This window comes from Prionailurus viverrinus, chromosome B4 (assembly GCF_022837055.1).
Source record: "Prionailurus viverrinus isolate Anna chromosome B4, UM_Priviv_1.0, whole genome shotgun sequence".
Classification (NCBI taxonomy): Eukaryota; Metazoa; Chordata; class Mammalia; order Carnivora; family Felidae; genus Prionailurus; species Prionailurus viverrinus.
In genome coordinates this window covers 121,439,356-121,457,593 of record NC_062567.1, presented here as the reverse complement: position 1 = coordinate 121,457,593, position 18,238 = coordinate 121,439,356, and the positions used below count along the sequence as shown (strand labels likewise).

The following is an 18,238-nucleotide window of genomic DNA, read 5'->3' as shown; positions in this document are numbered from 1 at the left end:
GGAAATAGTTGTACCTAATTTGTTGGTTATGAGGATTAAATTAGTCAACATATATAAAACACTTAAAACAGTGCCTGGTATATAATAATTTTGCTATAATAATAATAATAATAAAGACAGCAGGACAGGATTAAATTTTTAGATACCTCCTGTCAGCATCATCCTGATGCTGTCTAGTCCAGTATCATTATCCAAAAGGGAATGAACCTAGCCTGATACATCTTGCTTTTTTCCCAAATTATACTGTAACCTAGTGGCCACTGGTTCCTTTTAAATATGCTCAATAACCACTGAAAAGTAAAAATTTTGTTTAGGATCAAAGTCAATAAATTAGAAGACAGACTCCACCTAGGAAGAAACAGGAACTCATGTGTTTATTTTCAGGCTTCAGGTCTCTCTCCTGTTATCTGCAAGTTCTTAAAGATTGCTGTAATGTAGCTTCTCATTTGACATATAATTTATCCAGGCCAAGAAACTGGATTTCTCTTAGAGCAGCTGAAAGTTCTCTTAAATGCCCTCATTGATCTTGTCTCTTAAAGACATTCATTCTGCCATTTCTTGTCTCTAATCATTTTTCTTAACATAGAGATAAGAAAAATTAGAACCAAATGTTTGTTTCCTGTTATCTACTAACACCATGCCGGTGGACTAGGCAGAAAATCCAAACCTTTCTTGCCCTCGATGTCAACACCTAACTAAAAAAGTTCTTTTTGGTCCCTAACATTTCCAGAAAGGCTGATTTCATTTAAGGGTTAACCTTTCCAGTCTGTATTTTCAGTAGCCCATGTCACACTTTTACAAAGTCATTTTTGATTTGGCATCCTACTTTCCATTTTTTTTTTTTAAATTTTTTTTTCAACGTTTATTTATTTTTGGGACAGAGAGAGACAAAGCATGAACGGGGGAGGGGCAGAGAGAGAGGGAGACACAGAATCGGAAACAGGCTCCAGGCTCTGAGCCATCAGCCCAGAGCCCGACGCGGGGCTCGAACTCACGGAGCGCGAGATCGTGACCTGGCTGAAGTCAGACGCTTAACCGACTGCGCCACCCAGGCGCCCCTACTTTCCATTTTTGATAAATGTCCTTTCCATGCCAAAGCTCATTAGACACATACTGATCCTCTCCTTCCTTTTTTCCTCTCTGGGTAGACATTATTTGTTATGATACTTGAACTATCTTCTCTTTTAAAAAAAGAGTCCATATTAACGGAATTTTTTCCTTTGAATTTTTTGAAATTACTCTTCCAAAATAAAAAGTAAATTCATTATATCCGGCATTCCATTCTACTCCTTGATTAGCATGAAGTCAAGAGTGACAGAGAACCACTTTCTCAGGATTTTCTGGGGCCTCAGTCATCTCAGAATCCCCAAGGATAAAGCCCTTACACTACTAACACAAAATTCTCTATTTCCTGAGGTTAAAACTTTGTGAGTCAAATTAAAAATGATCTATAACCCTGTGGACGGGTTAAGACAGCATATAAGCCAAATTTTAGGTAAACATCGTACCAGAGACCTATTACTTTGCTCTGAAGCACTGAGCAAAGTCTTCTGATGTGTAATTCATTTGATGGTAGACTTCAACCAGGTTTCAGTACTGATCTGAAGTAAGATCGCAAAGGTGGGAGTGAATTTCACAAGTTCTGGTGAATTCTTTTAAGTGTAAAGTTCTTTGGGGAAGGAAGTACAGTACTTTATTTCAGGACTTGACCAGAAAAGCCAGGATAAAGACCACACTTTATACACCTCCTTTCCTAACCTCTAAAGACTGTTTTGGTGATCTAATCCCTTCCACGTAACACAGATTCACAGCATGTCAGAACTGGATTCCAGAGATGTCCTATTTTACAGACATGAACAGGCCCAGAGAAGTGAAGTGTCTTGCCTAAGTTCAGGGCCCCGGAGAGTCCGGAAAATTATTAGATCTTACAGAATTTTATTCCAATGTAAATCATTAGTTTTTCTTAAGGACCCTGCTACCCTATCTAATGATTTTTTTCATTTAGTTTTCTGCGAGGAGTTCGAATCTCGCAATCTCTGCGTTTGCCAAACGTTCTCTCCACGAATCTAACACTCCTCAAAGGACATACTGAAAAGTTGATTAAATTCACCCCCCAAGATCACCAGAAAGCATTTTTAGATGACTACTTGGGAGTATTAGTCATAATACAGAATTCAAGAGACTTTGTACGGCAATGTTATCCACCTTGTGGCCCCTGACGTTGATCTTACTAAACCTACGGGAAAGGAAGCCACAATAAAACTACTAATTTTAAAATTAGAGCTCCAGAAGTGATACGCGTGATATTCCATCTTTACAGCTCTTCGCTTAATAACGGAGGGTGAAGGCAAACGTAGCCAAGAATGACAACCGGAAAGAGATATTAACCGGACCCTGTGGGTCGCTTATTAACGCCTGTTAAAGCCGGCTGGATGCCGGGAAGGCCGGAAGAAGGGCACAGGTACAGGTGGCGCCGCTTCCGAGCGGCCCGAGGAGGGTGGCAGTGCGCACGCGCAGGACAGGTCTTTGTACTCCGGCCGCGGCCTTTAAAGACCCCTGCGTGCGTGCGCGCGCCCGCCGGCCAACCCCGCCGCGAGGGGCGCTGGGGGGAAGGGCGGCGCTCCGCCCCGGGCTTACCTGCCCGCGTTCTCCGCTTCCATTCCCCGCTGCCGCTCTAGTCAGCGGCTACTCCTGCTGGGCAGGCGAACGACTGGTCTCCGTAGTACCGCGGCGTACCAACGGCGGTACAACAATAATCAGAGACTGGACACGATTGCTGGCAGAACTGAGACAGCGGCAGACGCTCAGGCTCCTCCCCGGAGCTTCCAGTTCCCCCCCTCCCAGTCTTGACCCCCCCCCCCCCCCACGCGCGGCGCTTCCGTCTGCTCGGAGCCAAATCCTACGCCTCGTGGTCGTCACGTGACGCAGGCAACCCAATCACGTTCGCTCCCCTCTCGTTGGTTCTTCTGCTCGCCGCTTGGCCTTTCGGGAAGGGTGGAGGACAAAAACGGTGGGATGAGGAGCGCTGTGCTGACGTAAGCTTTTTGTCCGATCCGATTCGTCGCTGGTGGGCGGTTGGGGGTGACGAGTGGGAGATGCCCTTTGGGGACGATGTGTAGGTGAGATGGTTATGCTTATTAGGGTTATCCAGGCCTTTCCACCCCAAGTTTTATACCGATTAAAAAAACAGTGTTTTGCGTTAATTATCAAGTATCAATTATCAAGTGTGATGTGGGGGAAATAAGAGACTTTGGAGACAGCAAACCTGGGAGTTGAGGTCACCATACCATCAATTTACTATTGCGCATCAGTTCACTAGTCTGTAAAATGAGTGTAACTCTAATAAAACTGTTTCGTAAAATGTAAAGTTTTACGGGAACCCATGTCTGCTTTAATTTGCATATGCAAAAATATTGACGTTTTAAGTGTACGATAGATGTCATTTAAGCACCATGCCTCTTTATTACGTTACAGACTAGCCCTTCTGCTTTATTTCTCAATGGCTCTTCCAGCTGATTTTTGTTTCATTAGTATTCAAATTGTCACCGGTGTTTGTATGAGGACTTCACTAAATAACTCTTAACGGGGAGAGGCTTTTCTGTGTCTCTAGTTTGCGTGATGAAAAACATGGCTGCTGTATTAGTTAGCTTTACCTAGACTGTGGTAACAAATGACTCCAAAATCTTGTAATCTGGGCCCTACGGTGCGAGAGCACCCAGCTCCAGGGTCCCAAACGGTCTAGATTTGGCCATTTACCGCTGACAAAATCCAAAGGTAGAGATAGGAATGGTGGTGAAACAAGAATTTATTTCCCCGAGGCCCACACCGGGAATACAGTGGGCTAGCGTCTCAAAGGGCTGAAAATACTTCCAGGTTTATATAAGGGGTGGGACAGGGGCAGGCTGATCATTGTCCTCAGGTCAATCACACAAGGTCTTGTTGGCATCAGGGCAGTCCTTATTTCTTGAGGGGTAGTTTTGGTTCTCAGCATGGGATGCATTGCCTTGTGAGTATTTTGCTGAGTTTAGAGATAAGCTGGAAAGAAACACTTAGGGAATACCGACTGTGGTCAAAATGGAGGTAGTTGAAGTCCTCTTTGAATCTCAGTGGTTTACAGCAACCAAGGTTTATTTCCCACTAATGTAACACGGACTGGGAAGGGACTATGATCTGTGCTTCATGTATCCTCATCACTCTGGGATCCACCAAGGGGCTTTCATGAGTAAATACAGAATTTATTTATGATTAATTTGTATCATAGCAATTGCTTCAAGGAAACTTTTAATATTTTTAAATTTTTCGGATCTTTTACAGATGCTCTGTCCATTAGTAGGTACTACTCAGAACCTGACTTATGGTAGATATCCAGTGAAGATTTGTTGAATGAACAACAGCCCATTCTCTCTCTCTCTCTCTCTTTTTTCTCTCTCTTTCTGGTTTTTCTAACCACTCAGGACCACAGTCCAGAAAAGTTTTAAAGCAGATAGTTTACCTCAGTTATTTCAGAGACAGAATTCTAGTGACTAAAAATGTGTGTAAAGGGGTGGCTGGGTGGCTCAGTCAGTTGAGTGTTCGACCCTTGATTTCAGCTCAGGTCATGATCCCGGGGTCCTGGGATTGAGCCCACGTTGGGCTCTATGCTGAACATGGAGCCTGCTTCAGATTCTCTCTCCCTCTGCCCCTCTCCCACGGTCTCTGTCTCTCAAATAAATTAAAAATAAATAAAAATGTGTATAAAGAGCTGCAACCTTTACTCAACGTTTCACTCATGTAGCGTTTCTGTGGAGTGCTGTGCGTCCTGGGTCTGCCAGCTCCAGTCATGACCGAAGACCAGGGGCCTCTGCTGAGTTCTGCCTTGCAAAAGGAAGAGTTTCCTGGTAGAGATGCTGGGGAGCAGGACATCAAACCAGGAAATGGTGAAGCAACTGCAACAAAGTGGTTCCTGTCCGGTCAGTCTTTCTCTAACCCTCTGAATCTGGAAGACAAACTTGTGCTTGTGAGCCTTGCCCACCAGGGTTTGTTGGAAGCCTAGGAGAAAGGTCCTTCTCCAATCTTTCCCAAATACGTCTCTACTTCAAAGAAACCTTATATGATGGGACAACAGCAAAAGAAGAGCCAATTGCTTCACGTTGTTTCCCTCTTCCTCCCAATGCCTCCTCTCCCTGTGAGGAACCTGGTAAACTTGCTTTCTTCTTAGCTGTTGTTCTGTCAGTCAGTTGCATCTTATTGTCAACAGGGTTTACTATGGGGGAGGGTTTTCCAAACTGCAGATGTTCAAGTGGGTCCTGAAACTAAGTAAGCATTAGGAGAAATGCAACAGAATAACAAGTGTTAAAGGGTTTATAATAAACGTAAGTATTGTTTTGTTTACACATAGAAACGTACATACATACCATGATCCTATAAATGTATTTCTTACTGTGAATCACAATCAAAAAAAGCTTGAAAAGCCATTATAATGGAGTTTATTCTACCAAGTGAGAGGGAGCAAACGAGGAGACCTGTGGTTCACACACACTGTTGAATCTACTCAGCCTTTTATTACAGCTCTTTAATACTTAAGCTTTATTTTGTAAAATGGGGTATTGGTGGTGTTGCCCTGGGGGAATCGCTACATGTTCCAAGCAAATGATTTAGAAAAAAATCTGTGTCAGGAGGCTTTAACGAACATTCATTTTAGGGGAGAATACAAGATTTTCTAGGCTTCAGAAGAGTTGACTTTTTTTTTTAACGTTTTATTTATTTTTGAGACAGGGAGAGACAGAGCATGAATAGGGGAGGGTCAGAGAGAGGGAGACACAGAATCCGAAACAGGCTCCAGGCTCTGAGCTGTCAGCACAGAGCCCGACTCGGGGCTTGAACTCACGGACCACGAGATCATGATCTGAGCTGAAGTCGGCCGCCTAACCAGCTGAGCCACCCAGGCGCCCCTGACTTTTCTTATTCTTAAAATTTATGAGCCTTTGAACATTTTTTTCCAGTTAATGTTTAAACTTTCACTTATGTATTTAAGTTTTTGAGTAGGTGATAGGAGCTTGTGCTGAACTGAATACTGTCTCCCTCACATTTGTGTGCACTTGGTATCTGTGAATGTGGGCTTATTTAGCAGATGTAATCAAGTCAAGATAAAGTCATACTGGATTAAGGTGGGCCCTAAATCTAATGACTGGCTCCCAATGTGGGGCTAGAACTCATGAACCAGGAGATCATAACCTGAGCCGAAGTCGGACGCTCAACGGACTGAGCCACCCAGGTGCCCCCCAAATCAGTTTTAGCTGTGCTAAGCCGGTATTTATCTTGCCTTAAAGATCTTGTCCTGAAACTTCTTATTACATATTCTATCTCAAGAATTTTTAAAGTATATACTTTCTTAGTTTATAAGAATGTATAATTTTTAAAATTTTTAAACATTTTACTTATTTTTTTATAGAGACAGAGCACAAGTGGGGGAGGGGCAGTGAGAGAAGGAGACACAGAGTCCGAAGCAGGCTCCAGGCTCCGAGCTGTCCGCACAGAGCCCGACGCGGGGCTCAAACTCACAGACTGTGAGATCGTGACCCGAGCTGAAGTCGGATGCTCAACCGACTGAGCCACCCAGGCGCCTCAAGAGTGTATAATTTTAAAAAATTTTTTAGAAAGAGTGTAATTATCCTAATAGAAGTTAACTTATTTTCTGCACTGTTTTTAGAAAATAACCTCTGACCTTTAATATGGAATTTAATCAGTATCTGCCATTTTCAACAGGTATGTCAGGAATTTGATTAATGTTTGAAATCTGATGTAGCTTTCACTTCTCAGAGACAGGAATGTGAGATACAGAGCAAGATCCCAAATAAACAAAAATTACTTGTCGTTTTCTGAGGCATCTATTTAAATCAGTTAACCTGAGAGCTCCTTTCTAACATGAAACCCATGTTAACTAAATAACATGAATAAATGTGTAGCCCCTATGTACTTTTAAGTGAATGAATTAGGGGAGAATATTGCAGAAATTAAGGCGAAGTGAAGATTTCTGAGTGGTGAGCTCAAGAAGTAAGAAGCTAGGCTCTTGGATAGGAAATCATTTCTGCTGCTGGCAGGCAGGGCCAGTCTCCTGGGTGTTTGCCCTGTGCACACAAAAAGCATGATCCATAAAAGAGAAAATTGAAAATTGGACTTCATTAAAGTTAGAAGCTTCTGCTCTTCAAAAGATTATTAAGGAAAAGTAAAGACAAGCTATAGACGGGGAGAAAATATTTACAGGTCAAATCTATCTGATACAAGATTTATATCCATAATACATAAAGATGACTAAACTCATAATAAAAAACCAAACACAATAAAAAATGGATAAAAGATGTGAACAGATATGTCACCAAATATAAGCATACGACAGGATTCTTAGCATCATTAGTCATGAGACACCATTACCAACTTCTTAGAGTCCCTAAAAATTAAAAAGGTTAACCAGACCAGGTGTTGGAAGAGGATGGAGAAGAACTGGAGCTGTCAACACGGCTGGTGAGAGTGTGAAACTGGATACCTACTTTGGAAAACAGCTTGACAATTTCTTAAAAAGTTGACTATACTCCTACCTGCTATATGCTGCAGCCATTCTACTCCTAGGAAAGTATTCAACAGAAATGGAGCATGTGTTCACAGGCCTGTGTATAAGTCTTTTTGATATATTTTACTGTTCATAAAAGCTTTATTCCTATAAGCCCCAAACTGGAAACAACCAAAATGTCCACCAAAGGTGAATGGATAAACCAATTGTGGTAGAATTTTATACTCAGCAGTAAAACGAAGTGAACTAGTGATACATGCAGCAATGTGGATGAATCTCAAAATAATGGTGCTGCATGAAATAAGCTAGACCAAGACAGTATGTCAGGATTCCATTTACATAGCATTCTAGAAAATGCATTTATCTGTTGTGACAGGAACCAGATCAGTGGTTGATCCAGAGGAGACTGTGGGAGGAATTAGAGGCACGGAGAAACTTTGCGTGTGATGGATATGTTAATTATTTTGATTGTGGTAATGGTCACACAGGTGTACAAATGCCAGACCTCATCAATTTGCATATTTAGAATATGTGGTTTATGTCAAATATACCTCCATAACAGTGTTTAAAAGCTGAGTGTATCATGATTCATGTTATATATACAACCAAAATCCTTCACAATATAGTCTTGCGTTACCTTTTTCTCAACAAAAATCAATTCATAGTCATAGCACAATCTAAATACGAACAGATTAAACAATGTCGACTTCAGTTTTCTTTTTTTCCAGTAGCACCGCAGCCTAAGGAAATAGTGTGAGTGTGTCTTTGCTTCAGGTCAAAGGACGCGGGGCACAAGAACAGAGAGAGCTTTTAACTTCACTCACTAGAGGGTGACCTCATCTGAGCACGTCCTGGTCAGCATGCCAACCTCCACCCCCTCCTAAAAAGGTGGTAAACGCAAGCAACTTTCTTGGGCGTGTGAAAGGACAGACCGGGGACAATAATCCTGCCAGCTCCTGTCCGAAATTCGACAGCCGACTATACGGCAGATCTTACTGTAGGGAGAGTCATGAGCCCGAATTAAGTTGAAAGAAAAGAAAAAGGAAGGGAAAGGACGAAAAGAAAAGAAAAAGAGAACAGAAGAGAAAAAAAAAGACAAAGAATAGGCAACGGCTCCGGCCCAAAGACCCAACTCTGCCTGGTCACGTGCCCGCGCCCCCAACTTTCTGGTCCGATGCGGCTTCCAGGCCCTGTACTTTTGGTTCCGCCCGCTGGCTGTCGGCTACTACCCGGCGCATTTCCGGCCGTGGTGGTACAGTCTGCGGAAAGTAGGGCACTTCGTGGTAAGGTCTCCCCGGGCGCGCCGTTAGGGCCAGTAGGGAGTGCGGTGTGCAGTTTCCCTTCTGTTAGGGTTGATAGGGTCGCGGGGAAGCCACCAGGTGTCGGCCTTCCGCTTGATGTGCAAGATCTGCCTTTAAGTTCCAAAGGCCCAGCCCCCACACTAAGAGCCCCTGGGAGGCTGCTCTCAGGCGTGGAGGGGGCGTTCGGACCCTCAGCGCGCTCGTTTCGTAACTGGGGATACGGGGCGCGGGGTGGGAGAAAACGCGGTGGCCTGTTTCGTCTTGAGCTGGGAGCGTTCTAACACCTTCCGCCTTTCCTCCCCGTCTAGCCCACCGACCATGCCCGCGGGCGTGTCCTGGGCCACCTACTTGAAAATGTTCGCCGCCAGCCTCCTGGCCATGTGCGCCGGGGCCGAAGTGGTGCACAGGTACTACCTGCCGGACCTGGTGAGTGCAGGAGGGGCTGTGGTCCTGGCTCCTGGACCACTCCATTCTCCTCCCAGCAATGCAGACCATCTTAAAACGAAATTAGAAGCACCTCTGCTTTGGACCTGAAGCCTTATGATGGCATTCCATTGCATTAAGAGCAATGCATGACCTGTTCTTAACAAGGCCTTACAGGGGTCTTAGCCTGTCACCTGCCTACCACTGGCCTTAATCTGCCATTTACCTCTTGTTCCCACTGTTGCAGCCACACTGGCTTCTTTGCGGTTTCTCAAACTCATAAAGCCTGTCCCCATCTCAAGGCCATGCTTTTTCTCATCCCGGAATGCTTTCCTCCCAGATCTTGGGGTTGGTTTCCTACTTCAAAACGTCAGGTCTCTGCTCAAATATCTCCTCCAGCAATGAAGGTCCTTTGGACAGCTCCTAAAGGATTGCTTCTGTGCTATTATGTCTCTGTTCTTTGTTTCCAGAAAGGACTTGTCACAGTTTGCAAGTATTTTATTCCTTTGTCTATTGACTTGTTCTTTGTTTCCTCCACCAGAATGTAATCTCCATGAAGGGACTGGACCTGCGTCGTTCACCCTTGTATCTCAGTCACCTAGGAAAGAGCTTAGAATGTAGTAAATGCTCAATAAATATTTGATGATTGAAGAATGAGGGAATATAGGCATTCAAAAGAGGGAGAAACTTACATTAATTTTAATAAGCCTTCATTGAGTTAGAACTGGGAATTACAGGTGTTTTTGAAGACTTCTGGTCTGGTGGAGGTGGAGGCAAGGAAGCACAGCGAAAGAATGACAAATGTGTGCTAGGTATTATGCTACAGGTGTGAATAGAGTGGTTTGGATCACCGCATAGGGAACGGTCATTTCTGCCCGGACTCTGGACAGGTAACACAGAGAACCAACCATTTGTGTTTCTAGTTTTAGTGAATTGACAACGACGGTTTTGGAGGTATTCTTGTTTTCAGAGGAGTAAACTGAGGTTCAGAAGAGTGAACATGATTTCCCAAGATCACATAGCTTACTGAGGATTTGAAGCCCAAGCTTTCTGTTTAGTGTTTCTCTTTTTGGATCCTGTTAATAAAGTAGTATAACACCCACATACAACATTCAGCTTGAATTCAGGCATGTAGATGAGAATGTGCAAATCCCTCCTTCCCATTTACTAAAACCCCCTTTCCCCAGTCTGCTCCCCACATGTCTACCATTTTTTGATTAGTGTCTACTTGCAGACTTTTACTGTTGTTGAAATAAGCACACACACAGAGTTTATATGTAAATAGGCATTCATATACACAATTCTCTGTAACTTGCTTGTTTCGGTTAAAATCTATATGAATAGACACATGTTTATATCAGTAGCCTTTTTTCTTTCTGACCATAGAATAGCGTTTCCTTATATGGTTGTTCCATATATTATTTAATCAATCCCCTAGTGACATTTTGGTGGTACCTAGTTTTTGTACAAACAATGCTGACGTAGCTCTTTCTTACCACCATAGACTTCTCCTTTGAGTTCTGGGGATGCCTCAAGGATACTTAGTGGAGACCAAAAGGTGTAAGAACCTTCCACAGAAATGCAATTGAGTCATTAATTCATGAGGAATTGACATCAGGCAGGCATCACAGAGGAAGGAATGCCTGTTATTTGATCCTGGGGAATTGACCAAAAAATTGCCCTTTGATTCACTCTTCTCATTATAAGTGGGAGTATGCAAGGTTGCTGCTCGGACCTTGAGAAGAGGCAGCATGAAACCACAATCTCTAGAAGGACCATACTGAAGTGTCTCAGGGCACTTCATCCTGATTGGGTGATGACATCAGCAGTAGGGTACCTCTCTAGGGACTTGACAACGGCTAGGGCTGGCCAGCTATGTGTAGGATGCTGGATGCTTTACTAACATTTAAAGGATTTGTGTTCTTTACCTGCATCTGTTGGTGCTGTTCTGGCAATGACTCACTGTTGTAACAACCTCTGGCCTTTGTAGGGGTCTTTCAGTCTTTACAGCTGGAAGGTCTGGGTGGAGCCCAGAGCAGAAGACACCTTGATGGCTGCCTAGAGCGGGTGCTTAGTACGTCTTAAGCGAGCAGCATCAAGGATGCTTTTTCGAGTTGTGCAGCTCAGCTCCTCAGAATAGGAATGGAGGCAAGGATGCAAGGCGGACACTCTGTCCTGGGATACAAAGCGTGCTTTTGCTTCAGCTTTTCTTCGCAGTTTCATTTACTTTTGCATTACTTTCACTGGTTCTGTTTTCCTTAATTTATAATCTATTTATTATCAAAACAATGGGTGGTCAAAAAAATGCAGTCTCAGGACTCATGTTAAAGTGTTCATTTTTGGTTGTCTCCAGACACAACCATATACACACAAACTGCTATTTAGAACCTCTGCTGACATTGTTTTTTTTAATTAAAAAAGAAAATTTTTTTTAACGTTTATTCATTTTTTGAGAGAGAGAGAGAGAGAGAGAGAGAGCATGAGTAGGGAAGGGGCAGAGAGAGGGAGACACAGAATCCTAAGCAGGCTCCAGGCTCTGAGCTGTCAGCACGGAGCCCGATGCAGGGCTCGAACCCATGAACTGTGAGATCATGACCTGAGCGGAAGTTGGATGCTCAACCAACTGAGCCACCCAGGCGCCCCAACATTGTTAAATTTTGATGTCAGTAAACTTTTTAGTCTTTTAAAAGTTATATACTATGTATATATATAAATATATATAAAAATCTATATTATATATATTACATATCTTATAAAGAAAAGTGCTGTCTTTCTTTTAATAAAAGTTGAATTGTCATTTTAGTTTTGTAATGTATTGGCAACTCAGATTACTCCACATGTGTGCCTGTGTGTGTAAGTGGGTGGTTGTATATACTTTGTAGAAATTTGAAACCTGCTGTTACTGTACTTCATTATTTTTTAAGGTTTTTCTTTTAATTCCAGTTAACATGCAGTGTTATATTAGTTTCAGATGTACCGTATAGTATATTATTATATTTTATAGGGCTTTGTGATTTCATATAATTTCCTTTTTGTCCTTTTTTTGTTTGTTTGTTTTTTTATTTTAGAGAAAGCATGCATGAGTGAGGGAGAGGGGCAGTGGGAATGAGAGGGAGGGAGGGAGGGAGAGAGAGAGAAAGAGGAAGAATCCCAGGCAGGCTCCATGATCAGTGTGGAGCTGGATACTGGGCTCCATCCCACAACCCTGGGATCATTACCTGAGCCAAAATCAAGAGTCGGACACTCAGCTGACTGAGCCACCCAGGGGCCCCCATATAATTTCCTTTTGTGACCTGGGGGCAAAAAGAGCCCTTCTAAGTTAATTCTTTTTCACAGTTTAATGAACAGGAAACAAACTATATTCTTTGCTTGTATTAAAGGGATTGGAATGTCAACATCCTAGGACTAGTTTAAGATAGGAAATTGTCAGACAAGTTACTCTAGCTTTTATTCCAGTTCTCATCACTGATTTTTGTGGAAAGTCATTTTCACTTCAAAATGAGAATTTTGCTGTGAAGCACGTCTCTTAGGTCCCTACATCTGACCCCGACCCCAAACCCCAAACTCCATATTCTTTCCTAAACTATTTTATTTCTTTAGGATTAATTAGTTGTTAGGAGACAAAGAGTAAAATGAACCAGATCACGGTGTTTGGACTTCAGGCACTGAAAGGCTATTGAGATTTTTGATGTGATTTAAATTATACCAGAATAATCTCGCAGTTTTGTATAAAATAATTAGAGTAAAGATTTTATTTCTCTATAATCTTATGAGCTTATAAGGGTCCTGAGCAATGATTTATTCATGGAGCACAGTTTTTGCCTGCTTTTTATAACCTCATAGGGTTGTAAGAAATGAGATTACGATGTGGTCCCTTTCCTCAGGACCTTACAGTGGAAGCTGATAGCTGATAGAAAGAGACATGCCCTCTGAATCATTCTGGACAGTTCCACTTGGATGTGCAGTGAGCATGTTCAAAACTGAGCTCCTGGCCTTCCTCCAACAGACCTGCCCTTGAAATCTTGCCTATCACAGTGGATGGTGACTCCATTGTTCTCGTTGTTCAGGCCCAAACCTAGCAGTCCTCTTTAACGCCTGTCTCATACTGTGCATGACAGCAAATCCCATTGGCTTTACCTGAAGAATATATCCAGAATCTCACTGCTTTTCACCACCTCCTTTGCTGCCACTTAGTTCGAGCCGCCCTGAGGTCAGTCACCTCCCACCTCAGGGACTGTGTTAGCTCCCTGGTCTGGCTTCTGCCTTCCACCCCTGCTCCCTTCCAGTCTTTCCTCAATAAAAGCCATTTCCTCTTTTTACACTTGGCTTGAGTCAGGTCATGTCACTCTTCTGCTCAGAACTCTCCACTGGTTTTGCATCTCTGCACCCACTTTTCCCCTCTGTCCTCGTCTCTTCCTAACTTCTAGTCGAATACTTTATGCCAGCTGTGCTGACCACCTTGATTTTCCTTGTGCGTAAAGGTACGTTCCTGCCATAGATGCTCTGCATTTGTGGTTCCTTCTGCCCGAAACACTCCTAGATATCTGCGTGGCCGCTTTCCTCACCCTCCTTCATGTCTTTGTTCGGAAGTCACCTTTTCAGACAAAATAAGCCCATGGAAAGATGCTAGCGTCTTTAGCCATCAGGGAAATGCAGATGACAACCATAGTAAGATACCACTTCATAACCACTATCATGGCTATAATTAAAAAAACCAGACTGGGGGCGCCTGGGTGGCTCAGTCGGTTGGGCGACTGACTTCGGCTTGGGTCATGATCCTCGCGGTCTGTGAGTTCGAGCCCCACATTGGGCTCTGTGCTGACAGCTCAGGGCCTGGAGCCTGTTTCAGATTGTATCTCACTCTCTCTCTGACCTTCCCCCATTCATGCTCTGTCTCTGTCTCTAAAATGAATAAACGTTAAAAAAATTTTTTTTAATAAAAAAAAAAAAAAACAGACTGCTCATGAGGAGTGTCGGTGAGCATGTAGAGTAACGGGAACCCCCTTACGGTGCTGATAGGAATGTAAAATGGTGCAGCTGCTTTGGAAAACAGTCTGGCAGTTCCTGACCCCGTTCAACATAGAGTCATAGGACTTAGCAATTCCACATCTAGGTTTATACCCAAGAGAAGTGAAAACATACGTTCACACAAAAACTTGTACGCACAGACAGATGTTCACAGAAGTATTATTCATAAGAGTAAAAAAGTGGGAACAATCCAAATGTCCATCATCTGGTGAATGGATAAGTAAAACGTGGTCTATCCTTTTAATGGAATATTACTCTGTCCTCAAAGGAAATGAAGTACAGATATATTTGACAGCATGGATCAGACCTTGAAAACATGCCAAGTGAAAGAAACTACTCACAAAAGACCACGTGTTATATGATTCCATTTATGTGAAATGTCCAGAATAGGCAAATCTGTGGAGACAGAAAGATTAATGGTTGCCCAGGGCAGTGGCTCAGTGTGGGGCAGGATTGTGTGGAAATAGTAGTGACAGCTGATGGGCACAGGGTTTCTTTTTGGAGTGATGAAAAAGTTCTAGAATTTATTGTAGTGAGGGATGCACACCTTCGTGAATGTACCAAAAGCCACTGAATTGGAATCGTATACTTTAAACAGGTGAATGGTATGGTATATGAATTCTATCTCACGGTGTCACTAAAGCTGTCACGTCAAGCTTTTCCTGACCACTTTTCTTGAAGTCAGTTCTGGTTTTTTTTTTCTCTTTATAATTTGCACATAATAGGCACTTACTGTTTTTGAATAAATGAGTTGATTTCTAATACCTGTTTTCTGTGCCAGGCACATGGTGGAGAGTGAGTAAGTGGTGCGGGAATGAGTTTCCAAATGTGGAAAGCTTTATTAAAATTGTGATCTGTCATTTAATGTTGATGGAAACTCTCCCTCTGTGAGTCCTGTAATGCTGAAGACACAGGTTCTTATAATTAGGATTTATGACTGAGTGCACAGGGACTTTTTGTTCTACTTTTTGCGTTCTTTGATGCCTTTCAGGTCACAGTTAATTACAGTCTAAGAAAGCACCGGCATCTGTGTTTTTTTGTTTTGTTTGATAGACAATACCTGAAATTCCACCAAAGCCTGGAGAACTCAAAACGGAGCTTTTGGGACTGAAAAAGAGACAACATGAACCTCAAGTTTCTCAGCAATAGAAACTTCAAAATACAACTCTGTCAAGAACTCCGTGAACATTTTAAGTATTAAACACATCTTTTTAAAGTCTGTTGAGCCAACTGCTTGTCTTTAAACACCTAATGCAGTGCGAACTGCAAGAGGAGGTGCTCAGGTGTTAGCTGATGCGTTGAGATTTTATTACAGATTGACCACTATTTCTTGAAAACTGCCAAAATATGTATCATCAGCTTTTTGAATGTGAATAGATACTTAGTCTTGAATATTATGTGAGAAAGAATGTCTGCAGTGTTCCCTGCCCTTATAATTCTGGGTTATTTCTCTGAATAAGCTTGACTATCATGGCATAATGGGAATTCTGAATTAACTATAATAAAAGTGCCATTGACACTGAAAGCTTATGGTATGAAGTTAATATTTCTCCAAAACTGGAAAGTGCTACTAAACTGAATTAAGTTGAAATATTTAAAGTTTGAAGTTCCTTTTTTTTTTTTTTTAAGTTTATTTTTCAGAGAGAGAACGTGTGCACGTGCAATCATGCAATCGGGGTCCTCGAGGGGCAGAAGGAGAGAGAGAATCCCAAGGCTCCGTGCTGTCAGCACAGACCCCAATGCAGGACTCGATTCCACAAACCAAGAGCTCATGACCTGAGCATAAATCAAAAGTCAGATGCTTAAGTGACTCAGCCACCCAGGCGCTCCAAAGTTTGAAGTTCTTTGTGTACTTGACAAAATTATGAGAGATGTCACTTGGACTGTCGCAAGTTCTTTACCCCCAAATTTGAGAAACCATGTTACTATGTAATTATTCTTACAAAATAAATTTTAAAATAACTGAAAAGCTTAAATGAGCTTTGTAATTGGGTAAATTGTGTCCTCTTTCAAAAGATGTTGAAGTCTTAACCCCCAGTACCTGTGAAGGTGACCTTATTTGGAAATAAGGTCTTTGCAAATATAACCAAGTTAAGATGGGGTCATCAGGGTGGGTCCTAATCCAACATGACTGGTGTCTTTACAAGAAGAGAACACAGACACACTAGGAGAATGCCAGGTGACAACAGAGACCGGAGGGATGCAACTACGATCCCAGGAGCACCAAGGATGGCGGACCACCACCAGAAGCCAGGAAGAAGCAAGGAGGGATTCTAGCCAGAGTCTCAGCGCGTGGCCTGGCTGACACCTGGAGTTTAAGACCTCTGGCCTCCGGAACTGTGAGGGAATCCATTTCTGTTGGTTTAAGCCACCCAGTTGGTGGTACTTTGTTATGGCAGCCCTAGGAAAGTAATATACGTATTTCAAGTCTTCCTCTGAGTTTATAAAGGACAAAAGTAATTGATAGAGCAGTTGGCTCTCTATTTAGGGCTATTTTTCCAAGAAAGTTTTTCAGAATTTTTTTTTTTTCTTCATGTTTGTTTATTTTTGAGAGATTAAGCAAGTGGGGGAGGGGCAGAGAGAATCCCAAGCAGGCTCTGCCGGGTCAGCACAGAGCCCAATGCAGGGCTTGAACTCACAAACTTGAGATCATGACCTGAGGTGAAACCAAGAGTCAGATGCTTAACTGACTGAGCACCCCAGTAAAGTGCTAATTCTAAGGATTCTAAGTGACTTTCACCAAAGTATGTATGTATTCCTGTTTTGAAGTTAACCCGTTATGAAAAATATACATTATGGCGGCCATGGAAATGCGGGAATAGACTCCCTGAGGAAAGGCAGTAAATAAGGCCGTAAATGCTGATCACGGAGCAGCCTTTGGTTGTCTTGGCCTCTGCAGGCATTTTATCAGCTAGAGTGGCCTTGCTCAGAGCCACATACCTCCTGCCATTCGGCACCACTCTGAGGGGCCCCTTGTGGCTCAGTTCCCTGTGGGCTGGCTGGGGCCATCTTTGGACATGCGTTGCTTCTCTCCTTCTCCCTCTGCTCCATCCCATTTCCTTTCCTTCCACAGGTGCTGATTTAAGCGCACTCCTTAACGAACATCCTGTATACTAAAAACTCCATTCTAGTGCTTCCTGGAGAACCAAATCGGTGACCTACAAACCAAAAATCAAAAGTAGTACTAGATTCTTCCTTAATAAAGCTGTGGGAGAAAACAACTCAAGATGGACCAGTTGCAAGTTATTTGGTAATTAAATTAGGTCAAACAGTTGTGCAAGGTGTCTTGGACGTAGCTGGTCGCTTTTCCAAAAACTGAGGGAGTACGATGCTTTCTAAGCTTCCTGCTGGAAACAATGGAAACTCAGAATTTGCAATTGGAAGACTCTGAAGAGCAAGTTTCAGATGTTATTAATTGAATGCAATGCGATGGCTTTAATTTCTTTATAACAATCTTTATTAAAAATGGTAATCTATAGTGGCCAAAAAATTGGAAACTAGTACAACTAATAGCTAATAATATAACATCGTATCACAAAAAGAAGCCACATCTTAACTATAAGCATGTTTCCTGATGACGATGACTGATGGAGCTCCGTTTTATTTCTTAAAAGAAACAGATTTTAAAAAAGATACACATTCAAGTAAGGTAGCCATTAAAGTGATTATTGCAAATTAACCCTAGAAAAATAGCTTGGAGGGAGGAGTAGGAAGCATACAACCAACAGAAATACAAGAAGCCCAGAAAAGCGTCCTAGATCATCAGGAAAATTCAGTCCCTAACAAAACAGTAAAGTTGTATTATAGTTAATATTAAAGTTATCATAGTAAAGTTAGTTTCCACAGAATTTCCTCTCACACATATGATCTCTGAATATACAACTCAGATTTTCTCTCCCTAGCCGCAGTTAAGTAAGACTACCATTTCAGATGGCTACAC

General features: G+C 42.5%; 2 protein-coding genes across 6 annotated transcripts in view; one reads left to right on the top strand and one right to left on the bottom strand.

Annotated features, from left to right (window-relative positions):
* Positions 1–2,828, bottom strand: part of TDG (thymine DNA glycosylase) — a 31,075-nt gene extending 28,247 nt beyond the window's left edge. For all 3 annotated transcript variants that reach the window (XM_047867523.1, XM_047867524.1, XM_047867522.1), the window contains exon 1: positions 2,638–2,828. In XM_047867523.1, the coding sequence (XP_047723479.1) occupies positions 2,638–2,660 (23 nt within the window). In that variant the 5' untranslated portion in view covers positions 2,661–2,828. The remainder of the gene's footprint in view (positions 1–2,637) is intronic.
* A 3,752-nt stretch (positions 2,829–6,580) lies between these two features.
* Positions 6,581–16,274, top strand: LOC125170775 (protein BRAWNIN). 3 transcript variants are annotated; one of them, XM_047867530.1, is made up of 4 exons: positions 8,304–8,829; positions 9,156–9,273; positions 15,352–15,488; positions 15,928–16,274. In XM_047867530.1, the coding sequence occupies exons 2-3, from the start codon at positions 9,166–9,168 to the stop codon at positions 15,445–15,447; spliced, it is 204 nt and encodes a 67-aa protein (XP_047723486.1). In that variant the 5' UTR covers positions 8,304–8,829; positions 9,156–9,165; the 3' UTR covers positions 15,448–15,488; positions 15,928–16,274. The 3 variants fall into 3 exon arrangements, with proteins under 3 accessions (XP_047723485.1, XP_047723486.1, XP_047723484.1); XM_047867528.1 differs by having other exon boundaries at positions 8,307–8,829; positions 15,352–15,492; XM_047867529.1 differs by having other exon boundaries at positions 6,581–8,829; positions 15,352–16,274.
* Positions 16,275–18,238: the final 1,964 nt, after the last annotated feature.

What these genes read in the sequence shown, in the direction of transcription:
- LOC125170775 (XM_047867529.1), top strand. Translation starts at nt 9,166, where the DNA reads ATGCCCGCGGGCGTGTCCTGGGCCACCTACTTGAAAATGTTCGCCGCC. An exon ending in GGTACTACCTGCCGGACCTG is followed by an intron (nt 9,274 to 15,351) that starts GTGAGTGCAGGA and finishes TTTGTTTGATAG; the next exon opens with ACAATACCTGAAATTCCACC.